Consider the following 23,661-nt stretch of genomic DNA (forward strand, 5'->3'; position numbering starts at 1 on the left):
GAGGTCTCAACTTTCTAAAATTTTGCAGAAACTTCTCTCCCCCCAACAAACTGGAACATAACAGGAGAACCAAATTCACAACCATGGCAATGCTTTTAGACAGCCACGGTAGTTTCTGCTTCTCACAGGAGAGTTAATACAGAGCTGCATCTGCAGACATGCAAGTCAAAGGATACTCAACTAATTGTTTAAGGACTGGTGGGTAAGACTGCTTTGCTTAACACTGAGCAAGGAACAAAACTAAACCTAAAGGTCCCAGTCTCCCTGCTCTACTGAGGAGTCTGTGCTCACCACTTTTCCCACTCACACTTCCCCTGACATTCGGCTCTTGACAAATGCCCACAGTACATCTTCCCTCCAGAGAATGAAGGGGGAAATACAGAAGGCCCAAGCACTTACTATACATGCTTTCATAAAAATGCCCATCACTTCCCTCACTTTATCTAAGCCAATTCTACAAGCCAGCAAATGTCTGCAAAAAGCATTTAAAATTTGAAAACTGGAAGATCAACATGAGCTAACCACTGCAGACTATCCATGTTTTTGACAACCATAGACCCTCTCTACCTTTTTTTTTGTTTGCACTCTTGTTGATTCAAAGGCCACGCCTTCTCAAGTTAACCCACTCGAGAGCTTGGTAAGGGGTTTCGGTTGTACTGACACTTCATGTACTTCATTTCTGAACAGTCCAAACAATTTGTTTCCAACTATACACTATGCTGAAAAGGAATAACTACAGTTTCACCTACAATTTCACTACAATGATGGAAGTTTAAAACTTCAAATTACTTTGCTGTAACCTGAGAGGGATGGCATGCAGCACAATACCATTGAGTTCAATTGTTCTCTGAATAAAACTACTTTAAATAGGCCTTTTGAAAAACTGTCAGAAGATTTCTGCATCTGGCCCCATTCATATCACTACGGATGCAAGATAACCAGACCACTCTGACAGAGAAATTTTTAGACATGCGATTTAAAAAGCTTTCTCCTCCCTCACCTTGCTTAAATGAAACACCTCTGCATTCCATATTTGCACATTAACCCTATCCTGATGTCACCAGAAATCTCCATTGCTCAACTCTGTCCTGTTGTCACACATTATTCTCTTTTGAACACTGATAGCCTGGGGGCAAGCAAAAGAAGGAGGCAGACTATTCTACCTGTTCAAATACTTATTGAAGGTAACAGCTGCCCTTACTAAACAGAAAACAGTCCCAGTACTTGTGCCTACCCTCAGCAACAGAAGTCAAGACTTTTCTTCTGTTGCTAGTGAGACAACAGAATTCATAATCTAAAAGATCACAGCAAGTGAGAGATGGCCGCATCTTTTTCCAAAAAAAAAATATTATTTTATATCAGCATCAAGTCATGCATCCAGAGGCAGGCAGAAACATGGGAGAGGCCTCTAGACTGGACACAGAAGCAAATGTATAACCAGCTGCTGCTCTGCTATTTGGCAAGAGTATTTAGTTTTTGTCAAGCAACTGGCACGTGTCTTCAGGTTTACGTGAAGCAACAGTCTCTGCAGTACCCTTGCCCATCCAAGCCCTACCATTGCCAGCAACCTGAAAAACTCCCCATGACTCCTAACAATGCTGCTCTTTGGCTAGAATGCTGTGGAAGGGTCATTAGATGTCTCAGACACTGTATAACAAGTGCTAGAACAGCTCTGGAAGCACTACACCTTTATGTCCTGCAGATTCAGGACCAAAAATTTGTTTTACTTTCTTGGATCTGGAAGATACTCTTCTGCAGTAGAAGCAAGCAAGCAATTATTTTTTTTAAAGACTTGACAGCAACTAAGAACCTTTCAACTTTAGATTTCCACCAAACTCAGGCTGACTGTACGAGTTAAGAAGTGATGTTATCAAAATACTATTAGAAATACAGTTTGCACTGCTTTTATGAAGTCAGGACTGTTTCCAAGTTATGAATTTCTGTAGGAAAATGAACAGTTGGTTCAGCTTCAGTATGGATCACTTCCTCTGTAGAGAGTGTTAAAGTAGTAGTTTTGGTACATAACTGTCAAAACCATGAGAGGCAGCCTGAGTCAGTGCTGGCCTCTTCTGTTCATCCTTAGAGACCAACACTTAAAGAAAAATTTAACAGTTTGCATCCAGTTAAATCTATCACAGACATACCAAATCAATAGTGCTGCCACATTTTAATTACATGTCCACTTTCAACCAAACTGTGGTAAAAGCCTACTGAGTTATGAGAATTCTCTCTACTGCAGGCTCAGAGTCGGGCAGGCAGAGCTCAGCTCCCGCATCACTGACAGACTGCAGTGTACTCTCCATCACTAGTAGGCCATTCAGTTGATGAACACTGTGCCAAGTGGAGGCTCTTAAAACAGCGCATCAAAGTAAGCAGCATATCTTCAAGTATCACTGCAGTAATCTTCATCTCTGGCATCAGAGAGTTTTGTCTCTGGAGACAGGAGATAAAAATGCTTGCTTGTTTTGGTCAAATATTGTAGAAGAAAAGACATTGTGAGGTCATTTCCCCTCTTCCCCTGCAAATACCAAACCCAAGAAGTAGTCCGATTAATTTATTTGGGGGTTTAAGATTACCAGTCAAGAAACCAATTAGACAGTTTAAATGCTCTCATACAAAAACAAACCAACAAAAACAAAAGCACAAATTTGAGGAGGTACTTCAAACATAAAAAGCAGGAACAGAGTTGCACAGATATCACAGATATATGAAGGAGTAAACCTAGCTTTGGCATGACCACTGTAGACAGTATCTCTTCAAACCCCTCTCTTAGCTGGGCAGTGAAGTTTCCTGGAGTACTATCGCATGCCTTGCATACTGGTAACCTTGTGAGCATTCAAAAAAAGAGGGAATTCACTGCTCTTCAGAATTGTACAAACCCTAGAAATAGAAGACAGACAGCTCCCTTTACTGGCCTTCCTTATCCACTGAGTAAACAGAACATCATAGGCCACTTCAAGGAAAACAAGATGTAATCATTGGAAAAACCAAAGAAAAAAGCTTTTAAAAAAATTACTTTTTTCTTTAAGTGAAAAGCAAAGCATTCCATTATGCTTTTCTTATTACAGATCTGTATGGTTCCTAGTTGGTAAATAACCTGTTGTCAGATAGAATGCAAACTCACCCAAGCTCTGCAATTTCTTTCGGATCTTAAAAATGAATACTGTAGTGCCCTGTACCTCCCAAACATGCTGCAAAGTCTGCAGCACTTACAAGTGAAATTCATTAAGAGTAAATACAGTTCCACAGTGACTTAAAGATTCTTGTACAAAGGCACAAGTGTCAGAGCCAAGACCACGATACATCAGCAGCAGTGTCAAAGCAATACTTATGTATTCAAGAACTCTAAGGATGTGTTTTGTTTTAACACTGTATCTCACTCATCTTATGTGACTGCAAGCTGCCACCGAAAGAGAAAAAGTCTTACTTATCCTTCTACTCTTAGCCATGCATTCCCACCTTTCCTGCTGGCACTGGATGACACTGTAGCTCTAGAGCAAGTCAGTTCAGCCCAGGGATCCAACAGAAAATTAACTTCTCAGAGTTCAGAGTCAGAAGTGGTAGGAGAGGCTTGGAAGTTGTTTTCTATTGAATCAGGGTGCTGGCCCAGCTCACACCAATGTCACATGGAAAACTCTGGCAGCACACAGACAGAAGGAGAGATGAGCCATCCATTTTGGCAGCAGGCGCACCCAGTTCTATTAAGGCATACAATGTAACTGCACTCTAGTAAATTGTTTGTTGTCTGTATGAACCTAATTGTATTCACCAGAGCTCTGAGAATAAAAACAGTTATCTAGCAACTGGGACAGCAGTCCTTAAGAGGAAGAGGAGAACAAACTATTTAAGTGAGGTGCTGAGCAACTCCAGAAGAGCTTACCTTCAGCCTTAACCAAGGCACAGTAAGATTAGCCATATGGGAGTTCAGCTTGGTAGATAAGCTCACAAGCTGCAAATCCACTTTCTGCAGCTAGAGATCTTGTTTTATAGATGTTTAAAAGGGATCGTGTTCCTTTTTGCTATAAACTTTACACAGGAAATAATGACATAGCAGCAGCATGTTAAAAGGAGTGGTATAAACAAGACCTCTTGTAAGGATCCATTACCATTTAAAGCTTCTCAGGCACTCTTAGAGCTCACAATAAAAATGGATGCACTTCAGATTCTTCCCCAAGAACTACACTACGTGTGCAACTGCAGGATAACACATACTAGCAAATGGAAAATAAACTCCTCTGGGTGCCTCAACTAGCGCACAGAGACAAAGATAAACAGAAATGCCACATTACTGATGGTTTAGAAGCTGAGAATGGGGACAGTACGGAATGGAAAATTCACAAAGGCACTTCACCTATGACATGCTGTGTATATTCCTTGGCTGCTCTTTACACAAAGAGGAAAGAAGGCAAAACTGCAACCACATGAGACCACACAAGCATGTAGAGCAGAAGATATGCAGCAGATGCACCTCCTCTTCTCCAGTGGAATTGCTACAGGTCAGACATGCCCACAAATCACAATGAACTACATCGCCTTTTAATTTATTTCAGGACACAACCCAAATAAGATCTCAAACATATTTGTTACCAGGAGCTTGTGGAAAGTCAAATGGCTATAGCCATGCTGTTAGAACAGACAGCTGGAGAGTCCCACTTCATTGACTTTAGTGTGCCACAATTTATGAAAGCTTATTGAGATACATCCAAAGTCTCTACTCTTTCATTGCTCCATAACTGAAAGACTTGTTATCAATTCAGAAGGTAAATGAGATTAGAAACAAGAACAACTTAAGCTACACAATGCTCAAACAATCAACCACATTGCCAAGTTGCACCCAAGTTACTTGAAGTGCTAACCCTCTAAAGACACAGTTTGAATGGCAATCACATTGTAATTCAAGCTATATGGTAAGTTTTACAATTGCTCACATCTCATTGCACAAAAGTCACCAGCTATTTGGCCTTCATCTTGCATCAACTGTATGGTTTCCATTTCTGGCAAAGCTTTTCAAAAAGGAAATGGGATAAGCATTCAATGCCATACAAAGTTCACAGAATCCAAATCCTCACCAGCTACTTCTGAATAATCCCATCCCAGCAAGGACATTGTTAGCTCAGTGAGAAGCCCAAGAATTGAAACTCAAGCACTGCTTTACAAGAGGGAAGATATTTACCAGCCAGGCCAAATTACAGATGTTAGCAAGACAACTCAAGTCAGGAGGCAACATTCAAACAAACATCATGAACTGAGAAGAAATAGCTATGTCTTCAAAGCAAGATTTAGTTATTGAAAAAACCACGACCCGTAACAAGCTCAACTACAAATCTTAAAGCGTTTTTCCATCTTTAACAGATGACTGTGAAAGCTGGAAACCAACTAAGGGTATAACCAGACAATCTAACAGCCGTTGAGAGCAAACAGCTTTAAGTCAATAGATCTAGAAGTAATGAATTTAAGACAAATCCCACAGCTTATTAAAATGTTCAATCATCTCCAGATACCAAAAGACAAAGATAGCTGAGATGTTAATAAAGAAACCAGTCTTTTTAGTGACAGGAGTAGTACTGGTAGCAGGAAGAACAGCATTAATTCTTGAGATAAAAACCTCCTTCCTTCTCAGAGTAAGAGTTAACAGGAATACTGTGAGATTTGCATAGGACAGGCCAGTATTAGAGGTGCCAAACTTTGTTCATACATTGCCAAGTCCAACAGCAAACAGAAGTTTCATTGCTTGTTAGACGATATTAACATTCCAACAGACATCAGTGCTTTCAGGAACCAGAAAAATCAGTGACAAAGAAATCGGGTGTGCCTAATCTATAAAAATAGCTTGGATGTCAGCAGGCTCACCTAGATCAACAAAAGGAAGAGTGCTGGAGCGGAACTGCTAGCCTCTGCTACACTTAGCGTGGTGTACTGGGTCACTCATTTTTCTGGGCCTCTAAGTTCCATTTTTAAGTTGGAGTGCTTCTTCCTTTCACCACCTTGAACATGCTCTGCTTTATTTACCAAGTAGAGATTATTGCCAGCTAAACGCTAACCACCTCAACTGTCCTCACTTTGAGCAATACTAATGCCTTGATGGGGCAGCCCCTGTAGTTGCAAAGTACTGGAATTTTCATCAGTTCGCAACTGGTTTTGTTACTTTCCCAACTGACCTGCAGTTCCACATCACTTTAGACATGTAAGGAGGCACGGTGACAGGTTCTCCTACCTGATATTTGTGCTGATGCCAAGTCACATCTCTTTAAATGCTACTTTTATCTAAGACAAGATGGTCTTCCAGCACTTGCTATTACCACAAGCTACTGAAAGGTATCTCAGAGTACACTTGTTCCCTACATCGCTCCCCTACACAGGGCACTGGGATGACCCCACAAACATACTCACGTGTTCTGAGTACTCTGTAGAGCCAAGTGAAAAGCAGGGCAAATGCAAGTACGTCACTGTCACCAGATGCTTATCAATATATTCGAAAGCAGCAGAACACCCAAAAACTCCCTTTTGGGGATCCAGTGCTTCCTAACCCCTGGTTTTCAAACAAGATTGCCAACACATTTCCAAGATGGCTTCTCCAAGCAACCGAGAAAGTATCCTACTAGAGTTTCAGGTCTGCTTACTTAACTGTTCAGTCATGAATGGTACCTGGACAAGTAATTTGGAGTAAGACTTCCAGAAGACAGCAAGGGCATCATGCTTATAGTCACAACAGAAAAATGAACTACTTCAAATTTTCCAGAACTGAGATCACTTGAACTACTTACTCATGCTGCCACATAAGTTTGCATTAATTTTCCTTCTGACTTATTAGTAATTAAATCCTTTTTAATCTGTACATTTTGAATGGTGTGATCTTGTACTAAAGGAACAAACAAATGTGCAATTTCACCATGCAAGTACAGTATTAAATATCCTTAAAGTAGACAGGGTCCTTGTTAACTTTGCTTCAATGAAAAGCTTCCTAAACCCTGTTTCCTTTTTGTTCCTTTGAGAAAATGGAGAAGCAATTTGCATTTACAGCTTAGTTCCTGCTTCAAAAATACCCCTTTAACTTTTTTATTATTTTTACGGTGGATATAAATGACACCAAATTGTCAAATCACAGCTATTTTCTATGCTACCTATACAAATAGGTCTGATTTCTAGCAAGCCGTAAAACAATTATGGCTGAATTCCTGTAGCCCTTTGATATCCCAGCTTGCCTGTAGGGCTTCAAAGACATCTTAGGGCAATGCTAAAAATCTAATTTCCAGAACACAGATGGAAAATAAAGCATTTTGATTCCCACACGTTTAATCATGAACACACCAAAAATCTTAGCACTGGGATGATTATGTTTGAAAGGAAAGTGACTTAGAACAAACAGGAACAAATAAGATACAGCAACAGTTTAAATCAACACTGCCTCACAGAAGGCAGAGATACCAACAACTTGAGAAAGCGGGGCAGGGAGCATACTACACCTGCCTCTGATTCCCCAATACTTATTGCAAGTTGGGAAGCACATTTTCCTGCTTAAGCATTCAGCTCTCACCCCTTCTTGTGTGGATGGCAAAGAAAGGGGTGGGAAATAAACATAAATAGTAAAGGAAAATGGTGAAACTGCCTAAGCATGCAGAGGAAGCAAACATATTATCTCTCCCTTTAAGATACTGATTTTGCCAGTAACAAAGCACAAATACATTGAAAGTTAACTACAACACGTTCCTGAGGATTTATATAGCTATATTTTTGTGTTATTATTTATATTTTGAAAGGGTCCTCCCCTCATGTAAGCAGGGGGAGCTAGGTTCTTGCTCTGCTACCGTGGTTTCTGATATCCATGAAACATCTCTGAGAGAGGCTAGGGGCAACACTGTAACACCTTTAAGTAACACCAGCAATGCTTTTGCCTCTTTAGTGACCTGGAATTTAAAAGAGATGAAACTTAACAATTGAAGACTGATGACTATATTTCTTTGCACAAGAGAAACTTCCATGTTGGCCAAGGAAAACATTATCAGATTAATATAATTCACATTGGTTGAAAGACACACAAAAAATCCCAAACACCTTTAAACTCTTTGCTTATTTTAAGTGCCTGCTGTTTTTTGGTGGAAAGCTAAAAAAAATTCCTACTGTGAGCAGGCACATACAAATATACTTACACACAGAGTCAATATTAAATTAGAATTATGGACTCCCTATTCTAGAGTTACAATCTGCATAAGTGAGGCACATGGCCACATCACATTTTTTCTCCTCACAGAATGAATTCACAGGCTCTAGAGGTGCCGCATAAAATTAGCATCATCCTAAAAAAATCCGTAATTTTGTTTTAAATCCTTCCTTTTAAAAATAGGTATCAACCTGGTGATCTCTAGCAAAGAAAAGTATCAGTCAATAAAGTGAAAAATCAAAAAAGGAAGAGTAACCTTTAATCCATGCCTTTTCCTGATTCCCCACCTCCTCCCATTCTTTTGTGGCACTTTAGAAGAAACACACTTCTCATGATCATTTAGAATTTTGCACAATTTTTATGAAGTCCACTATTCTTAACTTTGGCAAGGAAAAGTTGCAAAACCCCTTTTAATCCTATACCTGGCTGTGGCTGGAAGGCATTTTGTGCTTACTGTATCCCTAATTTGCAGTTAAACCGTTGGGCCCCCACACTAGCTTTGTGAAAACTATTATAGAAATGGTTTAGAGAGCAGTTATATAAGATTAACATACAGTACAACAGGCTGCATAAAATGTATGTAAGAAAACAAACCTCTAGGGAGAACAAGAAGAAGAGGAGGAAGAAGCCTTATCTTCACTGCCTGATCACATGCCAGACTTAACCACCCTTAATTTGCTTCAGTGTTTTTTTCTTACAAAGATACAGATGCCAGTTTTCTTTTATTGAATAGTTTTATTTTCAAATAAAGAATGTTCCAGAAATTTTCTGAGTTTCGATTAAGTGACTTAAGTCTCAAGGCAAACATACTGATCTAATCACTGCATTAGATTGCAAAATCACTTATGGTTAAAGTAAAAAAAAAAAGGTTGTTATGCCTCTAAAACTACAATACATATAAACACATTTACAGACTACATGTTAGCTATATAGCTTAACTTAATATTTACATATCAAATGCATCATTAAAAATGCATTCAAAAACCAGAGGTAAGTTTAGATTTTAATGAAGAAATTACTATTATCTAGACTTCAGGACAGACCACGAAGGAAGCAACTAAAACCAAAATGTAAAATTTTCCATTGTCTAGACACACAAATTGACAACTTCAGACTTAAGCAACTCAAACACAAAAAAGAAACCAAAACCATTTAAATATTCTACCTGAGACATGGATAGATAATTTTGACTGTACACTTAAAATGTCAATCTACAAGTAGGTTGTTATTATTTCAACTCCTGTAAAATTGCAGTTTAGGCATTAAGACAGAAATGTAAGGAAATATCCTTGCAGACTAAGATTAGTAGACTAATACAACTAAACTTTTGTGACAAAATCTGCAAGAACTGCAGTGTTGTTTAACTTTGCCTTTATTACATCAAAAATTCAAGGAAGTAACCTAATGTAGATCTGCTTCATAGAAACCAGTTTGTTTCCATCTAGTTCCCAGGCAATAGAAAGGATAATGAAAACAAAAGTCATTCACAGTTTATTTGACAACCTTATTTTTGTCAAATATTAACTTTTATTCTTATGTACACTCAACGGAGACATTTAGTTTGTTTGGAAAGAATTTTGTAGGTGAAAAGATAAACTTTCCAATGTGGGATGACTCAACATTTAACAACAAAGCCTGAAGCAAATACTAAAATAATTGATGACTACCATTTTAAGAACAGCTTTTGATTAAGTGCAACATGCAATAGATACTTTATTTTCTAAGGCAAGGGATTCAAACACAGTAGGTGTAACGTATCATCTCAACTTAAAACAATGGACAGCTACAGAATCCACACAAAAACACCGTTCCATGTCTATGAAACAGTCAGTATTTGTAAAAAATGTGTGTGTGTGTGCATGCACATAAATGTTTTTGTTTTGCGGTGGTTTTCTGATGTTTACCCTCCCATTAAAATCATTTGGTCTTTGCTCCTATTAGGTTTGAGCCACAGAAGTGCCATAACTGGATTCACACAGAACAACCTGCCCACCCAGGTCAAGCTGGAAGACCACAGGTCACTGCCACTTCCCTGGAGTTATCTCCAACTCACCCCAGCAGCGAAGCAGGTTCTACTTCAGGGCACCACTGTAGAGGAGAGCCTTTTTCATTATCACCTCTACTGCATTAAGGATGGACAGGGCAACTCGCAGTGTGTCCAGCCACTCACTGGAAGAGCGGTGCTAGGATGGCACAGCAGCGCCTGCAGAAGCAAACTGAAGTATTTTACTGTTGCTAGGCTACCTTACTTGATTCAGGTTCAAGTGCTGGTCTTGGTGTATTTGTACAAGACTGCCAAAGGCACCCAAAGAACTTGCATGGAGTTGCTTCACAGTAATTTACACGCAAATACCTTACAGCATTTTTAACAGTTAGCTGTAAGTAGTTTCCTTTATTAAAAAAAAAAAAGTATCTAAGGAAGCATTATAGAGAGGATAGCACTAAAGAATAATAAAAGCCAATATCCTTATAAGAAAGGATGCTAGATAAATACAGAGACTGGTTGAAAGGCTGCTACCTCCTCATCATTACACTGAGAAGACAGAAGAGGCTAAGACCACAAGACAGAGAATACATTTACATGCTCTAGTTGCCTTTTTATTAAGCAAGGAGTGCACTGGTTCTCACACTAAGACCAATCTCAAAAAAAAAAATTAAAAAAATATTTATAGTCTGAGAAGTCAAACTTCCTAAAGTATCCTTATTCTTCAGATAAGGATGTACAATTGTATTACCATATTGCTGCTTCTATTAACCTAACTGTAATTAATTACTGAGTAGAATATATGTTATGGGTAAAATACTTCTTGCTGACAAGACATCACAGCAATATTCTGCAGAATTGGGCTAAAACCTGGCTCAACTGAAAGGGGGAAAAAAGCCTCACCAAATTTAAGAAGTTGGACTTTCTGTTCTGGAATATCTGCTATATACAAATGGGAACATTTACAATACTCACAGAAACCACACACTTACTTAAAAGACACTTTAGACAAATTAGTGACAGCCAGGCAAAGAAATAACAACTTGAGCATCAAAAAGCTTTGAAGTCTTAACAGTACAGGAATTAGATCACAGATGAGAGCAGACCTTTGCGGTTCTAAGAGGCAAAACCTTAACAGTAGCAGCAACAAAACAGGTAAGGAACCTTAACATATTACAGAGGAATTCACAAGAACAGTATTTTCTGACTCCAGTGTAGCATACAAAGAAATTTCTTTTAAGATTGTATTTTAAACGAAAGGCTAAGCAGAACAGTATGGTTACAAAGCACACCTTCTGGGTTTTTTTTTTCCTCTCAAAATGTATGCATATGCTCGCTAGATATTACTCTCATCATTAGATTCTGTCTTTATTCGTTGACATGGCTTATTATTTTTGAGATGACTGAAATTTACCTGTTGGGGTTATTTTCTGTTTTGTGCAAGGCCAGTTAACTATACTAGGACAACTGTACTTCCATCCTCTGGCCAGCTACTAAATTTAGGAAACAATTTGCATAAACACTTTCACCATTCAGCCTTCAAACCCTTCCACAGCTTTCCTCCCCACTTCCTAAAAACTCCGACGTGGATCTCACACGTGGTTATCCACTGGAGGTAGATATCTACCTCTGTCTCCTCGCTGGCCTGTCCGTTGGAGAACAGGTTGCTGGACACTCCCTGACGCGCTGCCTGCAGTGCACGGGGTGCTGGGCTCTGGAGCACAGCATGTGCTTGGTCAGCGGTCAGCAAAACAAAACCCCCAAGCCCTGGGAGAGCGCAGACCGTGGCAAGGGAGCACACACCGTGCACAGATCCTGGACCCTGAGCAGTACCTCCAGTTTCTAAGTGGTCCCCTAATGAAAGGCAGCAACTGGATATTGGCTGGAAAAGGCTGGACATTGGATCTGGCTAAAAAGAACAAATCCGTGCTTATTAGCATCTACTTATTTCCCCAAGTAGAAGTTTACCTTCTCACAGAGGCAAAACACCACAACAGTGACTGACGCAACAGCAAGGGCATGCTGTTCTTTTAAAAGTGAAAGCTCTTCAGCTTTATACATTTAGGAGTATTTAAAGAAATACTTCGGAGTAATTCTAATAAAGTCATTTTCATTAAGATCTTTTTATAGAAACAGATTTGAGACTGATTTCTGTCCCACTAATATGACCGTACACATTTCAATATACTTTATTCTTTCATGCAGTTTTGTCTTTCCTTGCAGGAATATTGAATCGTTTTGAGTCACCAAGCATGTCTAGCAATATGCTGTGCCCCCAGGCTGGACGAGAAAAAAAAAAAAAACCACACAAAACCCACACAAACCCAAACAAACCAACCAAAGAAACAAACGCCCCCCCCCCCCACCCCCCCCCAAAAAAAATCAGGTAGTATACTAGTTTAAAAAACTGCCCTTAAAAATGCCAGACCTGTGCATCTCCATGTTCAGAGAGCACACAAGATTTCAAGTTCAATCCACCTCTCTCCTGCTTTTCAGTAAAGCATGATGTTACTGCTGGGATGACTTACAAACAGCCATTCTGTAAATGGTTTTACCAAATGCTTCAATAAAGTATTCACTTGGAATTTACATTATGTAAGACAAAATGTGCAAATATTTTTTTCTGTTTAATTATAGAGCCTCGTACTGGATCGCAAGAGGAATTCAGAAGCTATTTACCCATTTAATATGTACCAATCAAAATTCCTCAAGAAAACTTCTGCCCTCCACTACCAAAAATGCTGCTCTGAGTAATAGCAAATATTTTTGGGCCTGCCTTTCCCCACCCCCCCCCCCCCATGGTGGAAAACACCACAGTTGCTGGCCTCCAGCCCACAATATCAAGTAGTTCTGTCTCGATTGAATCTCAGCATTATTCTTTTCTGGATCATTTGCCCTTTAAAGTTAGCACATGAAAGGTGAAATACTGTCTCCCTCTAAGTATACAAGGAAAGTCCTCGATTTCCCTTAGAAGCCTACAAATGCAGAACACCTTGTCTGTCAACCATTGTTTCAAGACACATCATGTTCACATTACTTCTATCTAGAATGAGGAAAGCAATTAGTGTCTCATTGAGTCAGGTGGAGGTTTTCTGTACAAGCTTTAGAACAGCAGGAACAAATAGTAAATTTAGGCTTACTACAAACCACTCAGTAACCTAACAGTAATCAGCAAAATCACTCCACCTCACATTTCTTGTTCAGCTCTGCTTTTTGTTGGGTTTTTTTTGTTGTTGTTATGTATAATAATGCAGTTTGCACTATAATGTCTGCCATCATAACCATCTGAAAACAGAAATACCTACCTTGGTATTTACCCTCATGAGCAAGATTCCATCTGAAAAATACACACATCCTACTGCACAGGCATGCACTTTTTTTACATAGAATTATGGACAAGTTACTGAAGCCATACAAAGGCAATTCATATGCATCAGCTGCTGAAAATAGGTCTGAACTCTATTTAAAAGAAATTAGATTTGATCTATCATTTACATGATGTTACAGCTGTTGAGACTTCTGTCGCCATAGTGTGCCACAGATTTTAAAATCAAACTCATCCAGCACCATTGGGCTCATCTGGGGAGCTCAAAGAAACAAACCTGAACTCCTCAAGAGAGCCAGAGCCAGTGCAGGAGCTTGGCACAGGATTAACGGCATGATACAGCCACAGCTGGCAAGCAAGGGAGAGAGTTAAGCATTGATGCTCTGCCTAGGAGCACCATCACAAGGATACTGATGAGAAACTCTCTAATGACTGACTCTGCCTGGCAGTAACAGAGTCTCATTCACTAATACTGTTTAAATAAATGGCACCCCAGAAAGAAGTCAGCTATTTTAATTTTTTTAACAGGCACTGAACAACAGGTTTTACCCAGCAGTGCACAGTTTTTTTACATTATCTTCTACATTGCAAAAATCGGTATTTTAACTGTATCCTTTAATAGTAGGCAGTATAATACATTTCATTTTAAAATTAATTCCCACACAGAGATTTAAGTAAGCATACAAATATTTTAAATATGTCTGTTCTTCCTCCACTTTAGGTAGCAGAAAGCACAGCAAAAAGCCAACAGTGATAAAAAGCAAACAACATTTTCAATTAGAAGCTAAGTGTTTTGTGACAAGATGAGAAAGCATAATTTTCATGCAAACATATAGAGGTGCTAGAATTTGACTGTTCCTTTGTTTTCATATATGCCTATCAATCACTACTGGGAAGGGAAGAAACAGAATGATCGCACATGAACTAAATTCTGATGGTTTAAAAATGCAGGTGTCCATCATAAGAATCTCACAAAAATTAATGTAGTCGAATTGCAGCACAGCAGCCTACAGAGTTAATTCTGGATCAAACCTTTATAAATTAATCTGTGCTTTCCCCACGTATCGCAAGCATTATCAATAGTCTTTACAGGTTGCAACTATCAAGTTGTCAGTCTTTTCCACAGATTCTACCAGAACAAACGACAGAATAACCCTCCCCAACATTTCTCCCCAAAACCTGAATTTAAAAAACAAAAAAAAAAACCCACCATACCCAACACACCAAAAAACAACCCTAACCATACTGCACAGCATTGTTACAAGAACAGCCTTCATACCTTGAACAGTATCACAAAAAATAACACAAATCAAATTTCCAAGATTTTACAGCTTACTAATACAGCACTGAAAAATCTTAACAGACATAATTATACCTGCAGTTCAGATTGTCTAACCTGTAATAGTAAATACATGGTTTAAAGATTTCTTACATATCTATTTTTCTAAAGATAAAAACTGCACAGAAGTAAATAGAGTAACAACAATAAACAGCAATCAATCCCAGCTGATTTCACTTTCTCAAATAAATGCTAACAAATTTAACTGTCCACTGACTTAAACATTTTGAGGTATCTTCCCCCTCATCTTGCTAAAGAAGTGATAGAGCTGATCTTACACACAACAATCTGATTTTCCATACTTCAAGTGAGTATTATTCTACAGCTATCCAAAAGTCTTGTGTACAATAGCCCCGAAACTACATTTCATTTCCTACCATCTAAAATCTGGAATATTTGCAACCAGAGTGTATTAATATTGTAGCTGTAGAAAGATGTAACCATAGTTCCTTAAAACTAAAAATACTATATTAGCAATTAAACGCTATTCAAATTTAACTTAATGTGAAATAACCTAGGTCCATCTTTCAAGAGTTAAGAAATGAGAGTCAGAACTGACTGGCAGTTCTGACAGACATCAGCATTTGCCCTTGCAGAAACACACTGGCAGGGGGAGGAAATCTAGCCAAAACTAGACATCCCATGCAGGAGAATGAAAAAACTATGCATTGAATACAAACCACGCAATTAAACCACACAAAAAAACGTGCAAATAAACTTTAAAAGCTGTAAGTTTGTGACACTGGAGGATGTAGTCGCCTTGTTATTCACATGTATTGTCACACTGAGGTACTACAGACCGTACAGTCACTACATATCTTGAGCAAGTATAAGAGCCCATTGTCACACTTCAGTCTGCATTTAACTTCATTTCAGTTGAATGCAATGCGAGTCTTTGCAGACAGCAAATCACTTCTGATGGAAAGGGATCATCAGATTTGTATGCTCATAAAACAGATGTATACTGCCCAATCTAGGAATCAAGTCCTTATTACACTGTGTACTCCTAAATACAGTATAAGCATTGACATTGAATGTGATCATTTTTAGAGACGTATCAGGGAGGTGAAATTATTTATTAGAAACAGGTTTTCCTATACAGGTAGCATCTTACCAAAGCCACCAATTATTTACTGATGGCACTCATATAAAGATGAAACTTGATAGCTTCTCTATATTCAAACTCTTCTCACTCTCTTTGATAATGAAAGACATGCCCTTGCAATTTGCATTGGGCTGAATCAGAAACTGCCCTTGAAAGCATGTATGTGCTCTCAGAGCTATTCAACCTCTGATTAAAATACTAGCAACTTAAGTCTCAAGAGTTTCCTGTTAAACGGAATTCTTCACTAGACATCAGAAGTTTGATTTGGCTGCAGCTGAAACCCACTGATGAGGAAGTCCATGCCCAATAACACAACCATTTTGCAACTAAAATAGCAACAGCAACACCTGCCCTAAGAGGTGCAGTATCAAATCTGTATGTGTCAGACTGATGGAAAAAGAAATTCTCATATGCCTATCATACCTAGAGGGTTAGGCTTCACAAAATGTAAGAGGGAAAAAAAACCAAACAAAACAGACCTACAATTAACCTAAGTTCTTACAAGTGTAGCTAAATATCCTACTAAAATATCCAGCAGAAAACTGACTGCCTGTTTATTGCTCTTGACCATCTGCCTGCGCTAGCTGGTACAAAGGGAAGACTCAAGTCATTCGGTAAGAATTTGCTTGTGGGTCCCTATCCTCAGACCACTCAATTTACTAAAATTAGAGAGTTAAGTCTCTCATTGACTTTAAATAGAGCAGGGAGAGACTAAATTTTTTTTTATTATTATTTTTACACTTAGTATTTTAAAAAAATCAGCAAAAGAAAAAAAAAATTAAGCACTAACAGTGAGTGAGATATTATTATTTGGCCATTTTCTCCAAAATTTTACAAGACAACATGCAAGCTACTAAAAGCAGCAGCATTTGCATTGTGGTCAACACATTAATAAAATGGGGCTAGGAAAGGAAGGAAAGATTAAGGATCTTCTTTCCCTTCTCTTCCACTAATGTGCCTCCTAACATAGTAAAAATATTTGAAAAGCAAATTAAAAATAAAATTAAGAAAAAAACCCAAACAATCACAAAGTAACCAGGGGAGAACTGCATCATTTTTCCTAATCAAAATTCATTCTAAGACATTTCATTTACTTTCTTGGCCAGCAGATTATCAATAAATACTTTTAGGGAGCTTCATGAAGCATTTTTACAGCCAAAATATAGATCACTAGAGACTGTTTTAAAAAATATAGCATGAGATGTGTTTTCACAAGAGGATTAAGCTGTCACTGTAAAAAATTTTGTCTGAATTTAAACATTCCTTTAAAGCAGCAGACCAAAACACCTCCATGGAGGAACCTATCTACATCCTGAAACTGCACCAATCTGTCCATCACAAGTTGAGCAACTGATGCAGTCAACTTAGTTCAGTTTTTGTACAATGAATCCAAATGCACAGAAGCAGAATTTGATTGGCATTTTTTCATTTCACGGTAGTGTATAGGGCACATAAAAGCTATGAGGTGGGTTTTTTGGTTTGTTTTTTTTTTTTTTTTTTTTAAATCAAAAAGAAGTTTCCCCTTTGTAAATAAAATTCTGCGTACTGTATTAGGGTTTATCTACAAATACGTTCTCCCAAGCAGGGCTTACAAGCAAATTGAAGGATGCTTTTACCGCAGTTTCCACTCTGCAACTACACTGCTGTGCACCAATGGTGGAAGAGACAGAACCGGGTGCCACTCACACAGCATGTGTCACCATGCACCATGATGCATCAGAACTGAAGTCAGCTCATGGGTTTGTGCGGGCTCACAGGGCAGCCCCTTCCACCAGGAAGGGCACACCCCACACCGCCACTGCCCTTAACTCCACGCTTCCTGTGCCAAAAGATTCTTACCTTGCCATGGCCTCTGGGACAAAGTTACCTTTAAAAACAAATAAACCATTAAAAAAATGCTACTGATAATAGGGACTGCATCTTTTAGAGTTTATTGCTCCTTACTGGACTCCTACAACACAACAGATTCAGAAGAGGAGATTTTATAACTTTTCTAAGGAAGACTATTCAGAAAAATTTCCTAGTTGAATTGCAGGAACAAAACTGGAAAAGCTTTCACATGAAAAGAGAAAGAATGTGTTTACTAGGAAGAAATCATCGGCACCTTTTATAGTAGCTAAGTCTATTTCAAAATTTATGGTCCACTAAAGTCTTATTCTGCACTAACAGACAACTTTAACAAAAGCAACCAATACTGGAAGTGTGGACCTTCTAGAAGAATGTTACAGTTTGGTCCATCCTATAGCAGAATAACAAGCAGCTCCATTTCCATCACTTTGCCATATCATTGTAAAACTTCTTGAACTACGAGATGCAGTAAGCATTGTTCACCTCAGCTCCGCAGAGGAAAGTGACACCTCCCACTTTTTAGGTTCCAACATTCTGGTGTCCAAACCACCATTTTCATATTGACTAAGTTATTAGCACAGAAATATTAGCCCGCCCCTTTTTTTAATAAGAAAAATTTAGTTTGTCAAAATGCACCACTGATTAATAGAAACTTAACCACTCAGGCCACACTAGTTCCAATGTAGTTTTTGATGTGTACTTATAATGAGTCATTGAAACACAAGAGATGTGTTTCCTTATCCAACTGAAATACTTTAAGATAAATAGTAAGTTGGACTACTGTTACACAGTACCAACATTCATTAGATAAGTAAAGAAAATATGTCTAAACTGTTTAGTAAGTCAGACTTACTGACAGAGCACCAACATTCATTAGGTGAGAAGAGGAAGAAAATATTTCTATATTGCTTAGCATCCAAAGAAATAATGAAACATTATCAGACAAGAGCAACAGCTCCTCTTTCGGAGGCAGTATCGCAGCAGGTCAAAATTAACCATAACGTGGTGACAAATCTTGTTCCACAGACATGCTTTAAAATACTGCACTTCTACACACAGCACTATTTTCTTCATAGGAATAATGAAAGGTAAGCAACACATGCTTTGAAATAAAGCTAGAATCTTAGAAGTTCTCCATGTCTTCTCTTAACCAATTTACATCAACATCAGGAAATAGACAAGATTTGAAAACTTGTATTTGTGATTGCATTATGATTTTAGAGAGCTTTTGTCTTGCAAACTCTACTCAAAACTGAGTCTGGGCATGAGTCTACTTTCTTTAACCTCGCAAGCAGTCCTGTAGCCACCCCCCATGAAACTACTCAAAGTCAGATGGCAGGAGCAGGCCATTAAATGGGAGGAAGTATGGGGAACCAGTCATTGCGAATGCCTGTATGCTCCACCATGCAAGGATAAACTGACACACTCAATCCCCATAAGGCAAACAGAAAACAGGAAAACTGCTGCCAAGCTCAAGTTTTTAAGGTTAGACACAATGAAAGATGAAGGAGACTATTTTATTAGGTCACTAGCTTACCTACACTATGTTCCCTGTTAGTCACTATCACGTTCCCATCCTTTCTACACACGCAACCCAACCTGCTCTGCGCCCCAATGACTGAACACTGTTCCTAGCTATGTTTCCACCTTAAAACTGATGCAACTTTTGGGTACAGGACCCTGATTGCTCTGCAGCAACTACTAGTAGAACAAACACTTGGACACACCTTTGCAAACTCACCACTGACCTCTAGTATTTCCAAAATCCCTAGTATAGCCAGAAGAAATAAGCAAAGCCAGAGCCGTAGCCGGCAAACTGACAGTTTATCCAGCTATTCTCATAAACATGCAGAGCAAATGCACTGAAAATAATTCATCTCCCTTGCCCCCCTTGATATTTGGAATGACTATGCCCCTAATAAAAAGTGATCTAGCAACAGAAACACATTATGAGCTAATAACACCTATGATAGCCCATTCATTTATTACCTGTAGAGCTCATAGATCAATTTTAAGATAGACTTAATGAATTAAAACTTTTACCAGCAAGCATACATGTTAGAGCAGCCATTCACAGCATGAATTCAGAGAGAAAAAGATCACTTGCCAGACAGCTAAGTGTTATTATGGCTAGTCAGTATACTAGTACTTGCTTTTGATTAATATTAATATTGTACACCTACTTCAGCTTGCTAAACCCATGGCTCATGATTAGCTTAAGACCTTACTAAGTATCTCCAAGTGGTAAGTTTTCTTATACTAAAATAATAAAGTATAAAACTTCAGAGGAAGTAATGGAAAACAGGTAGTTTGACTAACACTACAAGCAAGCATATCATTCCCATTAAATATGCAACACTTAAGATACCACCCTGAAGGTCATCTGAGGCCAAATCAAACTAACAGTACTGATTTACAGAGCCAAGAAAACCTAGAACATTTTTGTCAAAAATTTTAACTGTATTTGTAAATTAGAAAGACAAACAAAATGCTCCCATTTACAAGGCACACATTGCCACCACTCTTTTAAACACTTCTGAACAGCAGAAAACGTGCTAGGTAATTTATACATGGATCACTCAGCAGCACAATGCTCATCTTTCCCACTGTGATTTCAGGGGCCTGAAATTTCTTCAGCACCTATTTTTCACTCATTGCTGTAGTTTTAGGAGGCTAAGCAAAGCCCAGAAGTTAATGGGGTGCTCACCATCTGAGCTTACGCTCTGCTGGATGGGAGCGGCTGCAGTGTTCTCCTACAATCCAAGTCATGTGCAATCACAGTATGACAAGTCCCCTCCCAGGCTACATAAGCTGGCATCTTTCCCAGCAGTTGCCACATCATGAAAATGATGCCTACAAATAAAACCCCAAAATAAACACTTTAAAACAATGGCTTAAATGACTGCATAACTAAACTCAGCAGCTGGAGACACAAAGCACTCCCAGCAGCAAACTATGCATCTTTTGCTTGCAAAGGTCCTAAAATACATTCTTATTAGCAAGTTCCACATCACACCTAGCAACCAACCCCCAGGTCTGGGCTGCAGAGTCACATTCCCCAAGGCCAGACAACAAGTAAATAAATAAATAAAACATGGATAATAAAAGCAGAGAGCATCACAAACACCCCCTATGCAGACAGAGCTTCAAAGTATTAAATGGGCTTTCTACCACTGATTTCAATACATCATCTAATTCACTGAATACAGATAATGCTATCTCACCTATTTAAACTACTCAGACCTGTTCTCAGGAGTTTCTCTGCCAAACTATTGAGATTGACTTAAAGTCATGTTTTTCTGTACAAGAAATATTAGAAAACAGGAGGAAGACTCCACAGTGCAATCTGGGCAATTTAATTTATCAGAAATACTGCAGTGTTACATACGATGCACTGAAAACTGTTTGTGCAATACTGCACTGGTTTACAGTAGATTTAAAAATTTACCGACTCTATGATAATAAAAGGGAATTAATAGCTTATACTTCAGAAGAAAATCTCAGCAGTTGAAATTCTTACACTCCATTGCTTAAGCGAAGGAAAATATTCTAGAATAAACACAATAACTGATGTAAAAAAGTCACAGCTTGGCATCTTCAAACTGAGAAACACTAAATCAAAATATATGTTTTTACTTTACCACAAAAAAAGCTTTTTTTATCTCAACACTGAAAAATTTCCTGGTTTTTGCTCCTTGAACATTCAATTTTTCCCCACCTAGCTCTAAGCAGACAGGAATTATGATGATGATGTTCTAAGGAACTGCAGGAGTTCTAGATGCCAATAAAGATTACAGATCAAATGGAAGATAATTACTAACCATTGTCTCTCCATAGATAAACAAACCTGATCACTTCTTTTATTTGTACTGTTACCTCTATTAATCCCACTAAAATAATCAGGACAGTAAGGGCTCAGGAATCAGATCTGAAAACAAAAGGCTTCTTGTACCTCTCCCAGCCCAACTTAAGTGGGTACATATGCACCACACATACACACCTTTTGAGAAGTTCTCATGTACTTAGGAAAAGGTTGAAGCCCCGACTATGAACTAGAGAACTAAGCAGAAAGCAAAGTGTTGGGAGAGTCCAAACTCAAGCACCAAATCGAGCACGAACACACTTCCAGATATCCCTGTCCCAGTCAGACATTTAGTACATCGGGAGAAAGCAACACCAGCCAGAAGCAAGCAACACGTGGGCAAAAACCCCCGGTGCAGACCTACCCGGAGACAGAAGCCAGCCCCGTGCCACCGACAAGTGAGAGACAGGGAGGAGCCGGGACCCAGATCCACGGCCGGCCCGCGAGCCACGACCCAGACCCACGGCCGGCCGGGGCTCTGCGACCGCGAGCGGAGATGCCCGCGGCAGCAAGTGCGGGAGAGGGGAAGGGGCTGGAAGGAGCCCCCCCGCCCCCCGGCAACCCCAAGGGGGGCGGGAGAAGGGCCACCGGCAGCAGCCCACCACCGCACTGGCGACAGCTTTTGTTCTCCACGGAGACCGACACAAACCCGCCCGCTGCGCCCGCTCCGAGCCGGCCGGGAAGCGCCCGTCTGGGGGGGAGACCCCGCTACCGGCCGCCCGGCGCCGGGGAGGCCGCCGGCGGCGGGGGCAGGAAGCCGGTTCCGTCGGGGCTGCCCGCGGCGGGCCCTACCTACCTCTTTTCGGCCTGGGGAAGCTCTCGTGCAGGTGAAAGACGACTTTCTCCACAAAGTGCTGAATGTTGCTGTGCTCGGGCCCTCTGACAAACACCATCCAGTCGTGGGTGAAGCCCTCCACGGTAGGTTTCTTCCTGACCTGGGCTCGGTGCCCCAGCTCCAGCTTCACCTGGACGGCGCACTGCGGGGGGAGAGGCGGGGAGCGTCCGGTGAGCGCCCGAAGAAGCGAGGCTGGGCGGGCGGACGAGGGGCAATCGGCCCCGTCGCAGGCGGGGGGGGACACACACGGAAAAAACGGTACCATAAACCCGGCAAGAGGAACGATATAGAAAGGCACCACCGCAACCCCGCAACGAAAAACCGGCCCCACAGGCGAGGGCGTAAAAGAGCTCTCGCTGCCACCGGGAGGACGCCGGGCGTCCTGCGGGAGCGGGCAGCCGGGGGCCGCTGTCAGGGAACCACCTCCGCGCTCCGTGTCCCCGGTGCGGCGGCAGGAACATGACTGAGGCGATACTCGCCGCCTCCCCCCGGGTGCGTGCGTGCTCCGTACCGCTGCCGGGAGCGGCGGGGAGACAGCGAGAGGCAGGGAAAGCCGCACGAACAGATAAATTCCCCGTCACGCCGACCCCTCCCCGGCGGCGAGCAGCCGGCGGCGCCGGGCAGCGCGGGGCGGAGGCGGCGGGTCCGCCGTACTCACCGAGCTGGCCATGCCTGGGGCGCCGGTTCCGCTGGGGCGCTCGCTCCTCTCCCCCCACCCCGCTGCGCTAATTCATGAAGACGTGGAGACGACGGCGGGCGCGCAGAGGAGCGGCGGGTGAGCCGCGGACATCCTCTGCCTCGCTGCTCCCGCTGCCTGCCTCCTCCCCTCCCTCACACCACACCGAGCCCGCGGCGGCCCCGACCTCAGCGCTCGCCCCGCCGGCTGGATAAGCGCCCGCCGCGCATGCGCGCTGCCCGCCGGACTGACACTGAGACAGACATAACAGTGTGCGGCGCGGGGCGGGCACCGGGGCGACGCGGTCAGCCAATGGCGCGCGGCGGCGCGGCCGCGAGCCCCTCCGCCCGGCCCGCTCCGACCCCGCCCCGCCGGCCCTTAAAGTAACAGGTTGGGGGGGACGGGACGGTGCCCCGGGATGGGCGGGCGCGGAGGGGAGGGACCGTGCTGCGGGCAGCGCCACACCCCAAGCGGGGGGGCAGCGGTCGACGGCGTTGTACCGAAACGGGAAGGGAAACTGAGCAAGAAC

General features: G+C 41.0%; 1 protein-coding gene across 3 annotated transcripts in view; it reads right to left on the reverse strand.

The window, feature by feature from the left end:
* The window catches only part of MLLT3 (MLLT3 super elongation complex subunit), a 140,361-nt gene extending 117,108 nt beyond the window's left edge, over positions 1-23,253 (reverse strand). For all 3 annotated transcript variants that reach the window (XM_076362492.1, XM_076362490.1, XM_076362489.1), the window contains exons 1-2: positions 23,115-23,253; positions 22,418-22,598 (exon numbers count right to left, since the gene is read on the reverse strand). In XM_076362492.1, coding sequence (XP_076218607.1) covers positions 22,418-22,598; positions 23,115-23,126 — 193 coding nt within the window. In that variant the 5' untranslated portion in view covers positions 23,127-23,253. The remainder of the gene's footprint in view (positions 1-22,417; positions 22,599-23,114) is intronic.
* Positions 23,254-23,661: the final 408 nt, after the last annotated feature.

Source organism: Aptenodytes patagonicus, chromosome Z, assembly GCF_965638725.1.
Source record: "Aptenodytes patagonicus chromosome Z, bAptPat1.pri.cur, whole genome shotgun sequence".
NCBI lineage: Eukaryota > Metazoa > Chordata > Aves > Sphenisciformes > Spheniscidae > Aptenodytes > Aptenodytes patagonicus.